General features: G+C 43.6%; 1 protein-coding gene across 1 annotated transcript; it reads left to right on the top strand.

Annotated features, from left to right (window-relative positions):
• The first annotated feature begins 256 nt into the window (after positions 1 to 256).
• LOC129734103 (luciferin 4-monooxygenase-like) lies at positions 257 to 2,484 on the top strand. The gene is made up of 3 exons (XM_055695837.1): positions 257 to 796; positions 858 to 983; positions 1,047 to 2,484. The coding sequence occupies exons 1-3, from the start codon at positions 258 to 260 to the stop codon at positions 2,008 to 2,010; spliced, it is 1,629 nt and encodes a 542-aa protein (XP_055551812.1). The 5' UTR covers position 257; the 3' UTR covers positions 2,011 to 2,484.
• The last annotated feature ends 708 nt before the right edge of the window (positions 2,485 to 3,192 follow it).

Below are 3,192 nucleotides of genomic sequence, written 5' to 3'. Positions count from 1 at the left end.
CTCCCAATAGACTCTCAATGCATCGTGACTTTGCCGAATTTCATATTTACGTTTTCCCACAGAAGATACTCGCGACGAAACGGGAACAAAATTGAATCTCATGGTTATCAAGCAATGTTCGAAATAATATAACACCGATAAGATTAATCTATCGCTGAGATGTGTCGTCACAAGTTTTAATTGTGGGCTCAGATAACACACATCATATAAGTTATGCTGCCAGCTTAACAACTCAGACAGTTTTGAATCTAGCCACGATGAGCACAGTGTACGACCCAAGCAAAAAGGTATGGACTGGCATCACCCAGCCAAGCCTCTTTAATCCGCAAGCCAACATGGGGCAGCTTATACTGAACCTGCTCGAGCGGAATCCATCGAAAGTAATTCAGGTAAGCGTAGAAACGGGCGCTACGGTCACCTGTGAAGAAATGCGCCTGCGTACGATTCGCATTGTTCAGAACTTCGCTACTTTGGGATCACCCCGAAAAGGAGACTTCGTATGTTTCGCTGCGAGAAACAGAGAAAATCTAGCCCCCCTAGTTTACGCATGCTTCCTGATAGGAGCTCCAGTTCACTGTCTAGATCCAGATTTCGCGGTCCGCGATATAGTCTCTATGTTGCGACTTTCCAAACCTGTCATGGTGGTGGCTGATGAGGACAATGTTCAAACGGTCAAGCAAGCCTGTGCAGAGGCGGGAATCCTCCCTAAATACGTTTTACTCGATAAGGTTACTGAGAACGGAGATATTTCCGCTTCAGAATTGATCAAAGAAACGGGTCAAGAAGAAATGTTCTAGTGAGTATGACGAAGATATCCTGAATTTTAATGATACTCACGTTGCTACTTATGTTTTCAGCCCCGCTTATCTAGGGAATTCAGAGCAGTTGGTTGCTGCTGTGGTTTGTTCATCGGGAACTACCGGAATGCCAAAAGGGATATGCATCTCGCATGCCACTTTTATCAACCAATATGTTCTACTAAGGTGAGACACCAACTCAACTAGAAATTTTCGCCAGCTATTATATTTGTAAAATTCTCATTTCAGCAACCTCAGCAAGATCCAGGATGGATTCAATTTCAGCTCACTTTACTGGTTGTCCGGTTTTGGCATGCTTCTTCAAAGTGTTTTCAATAATTTCACACGCTACATTACAACTCGTCGCTTCAGTCCGGAAGCATTTTTCGAAATAATCGCAAAGTACAAAATCTCCAACGTTTTCGCACCACCTACACAGCTGGCACTGATTCTACAAAGTGAACATCTAGGCCAAGCGGATCTCTCCAGCATCAGGCTTCTGTTCTCAGGTGGAGCCTATGTTTCGCCGGCTTTACGCAGGTCAGTTCAAAAATGGCTTCCCAATGGTACCATAGGTGTTGGTTACGGATTCTCCGAAGTCGGCTATGTTTCCGCTGAAATGGGCGCACAAAAACGAGAAGGTTCAGTTGGTCAACTGGCACCTAATGTCGAGATTAAACTGCTAGATGATGATGATAAGCAGGTTGGAATAAATGAACGTGGAGTTCTGTGGGCGCGGTATTCGTTGCCGACCCTCGGTTACTTGAATAATCCTGCGGCCACCGAGGAACTAATGTCGCCGGACGGATGGGTATGCAGCGGTGATATCGCATACTTCGACGAAGACGGATTTCTGTTTGTGGTGGATCGGAAGAAAGAGATAATCAAGTATCGAAATTATCAAATTTCCCCAGTTGAGATCGAAGAAGTGATCGAGGAAATTCCCGAGGTCTTGCACGTGTGCGTCGTTGGCTTAGTCGATGAAGAAATGGCTGTTGACCTTCCCACGGCCATCATAGCCTTACGTGACGGCAGCTCGCTTGACGAGCGACGAGTTACGGATTTAGTTGCTGAAAAGTTGAGTGATTTCAAACAACTCCGAGGTGGGGTATTTTTTGTCGACCAAATGCCACTGACCATATCGGGTAAGCTGAACCGATTTGAGATTAAAAAGCTTGCACGGCAGAGAGCGTCAGAGCTTCGCGGAAAGTAACACATATTATTTTACGATTGAGTTTCGTTTGAATTTTTTCAAGCAACGTGTTTTGTTTGGAATTAAGTTCCGCAGTCATTTTTTAATTGAGACGTCCATTTTTCACATAAACAACGTAATAGGCAGGGTTAGGCCCTAGTTATAGTGAAAGCGAATAGCGGCGCGAGGCGACTTGCCTTGTCGTGCTTCAAGGTACACCTGTTAACATTAGCGTTTTTTCCATTGTCACGAGAGCAGTTCTCAATATTCATGTCAAAATATCGTGAGCACAAATGAAAATATAAGTGAAGGACAATTGCGCGATAACGTATCTGACACTTCAAGGACCTTGTTGGCGCCTTTTTTTGTTTACCATTTCTACAAAAAATAACTCGTAACTGTCGATTGTTGTCAAGACGTTAATTGGGTTGGGAAATACCAACCCTCTCGAAATTAGATTGTGTCCATAACGAGTGTAGATTAAATGGAGTAAAAGTTTGGGAACCATTTGGCAACAAATGCACTTTTTGTAATGATACACATAGTTTTATTGCATAAATCAGCGGTTCTCAACCTGGGGTACGCGTACCCCTGGGGGTACTCGAAAGCCTTCAGGGGGTACGCGAAAGAAAAATCAGTAATGGCGGACAAAGCAATTTTTCTTTAAAATATTTCATTTGTTTTTCAATCTTGCTCTTAAATCATGACTGGAGCAATCAAACAAACCATAGTTCAATTTTAAACCTAAAAAAGACTACCACAACATGATCTACCGCTACTCTCTCCCACTCCCACATCGATATGAAAAATATCGCCAAGTGGTACGCGAACAAAAAAAGGTTAAGAACCGCTGGCATAAATAATCCGAAATACTTGTATTGAGTCAGCTCCATATTCGCATGATTGCTTTAGAGCAAAATCATTTCAAATCGCCTGGAAATACGCGAAAATTTAATCGACCATTTTTGATTTGAATGAAACTTTGCACACGTATTTGGCTTAGCAAACTGAGCATTTTTCACAGGTAAAGAAATTTTTTACACCCATGAGTTACATTCTAAAAGGGCGTATGCCTTTTGGCATAGGTTTTATTCGAACGAGGCAGCGAGGCAGTCTCCGGGGGAAGCGGCCCCCGGGAACCCCAAGAAACGGTTGGTTGCGCTACTCCCACGAGAGTACACACCAACCGGTTCAAGATCCGGC

The sequence above is a fragment of the Wyeomyia smithii genome, chromosome 1, assembly GCF_029784165.1.
Source record: "Wyeomyia smithii strain HCP4-BCI-WySm-NY-G18 chromosome 1, ASM2978416v1, whole genome shotgun sequence".
NCBI classification, from domain to species: domain Eukaryota; kingdom Metazoa; phylum Arthropoda; class Insecta; order Diptera; family Culicidae; genus Wyeomyia; species Wyeomyia smithii.
Note: the sequence above shows the minus strand (reverse complement) of the source record. Positions and strands in the feature narration are given on the sequence as shown.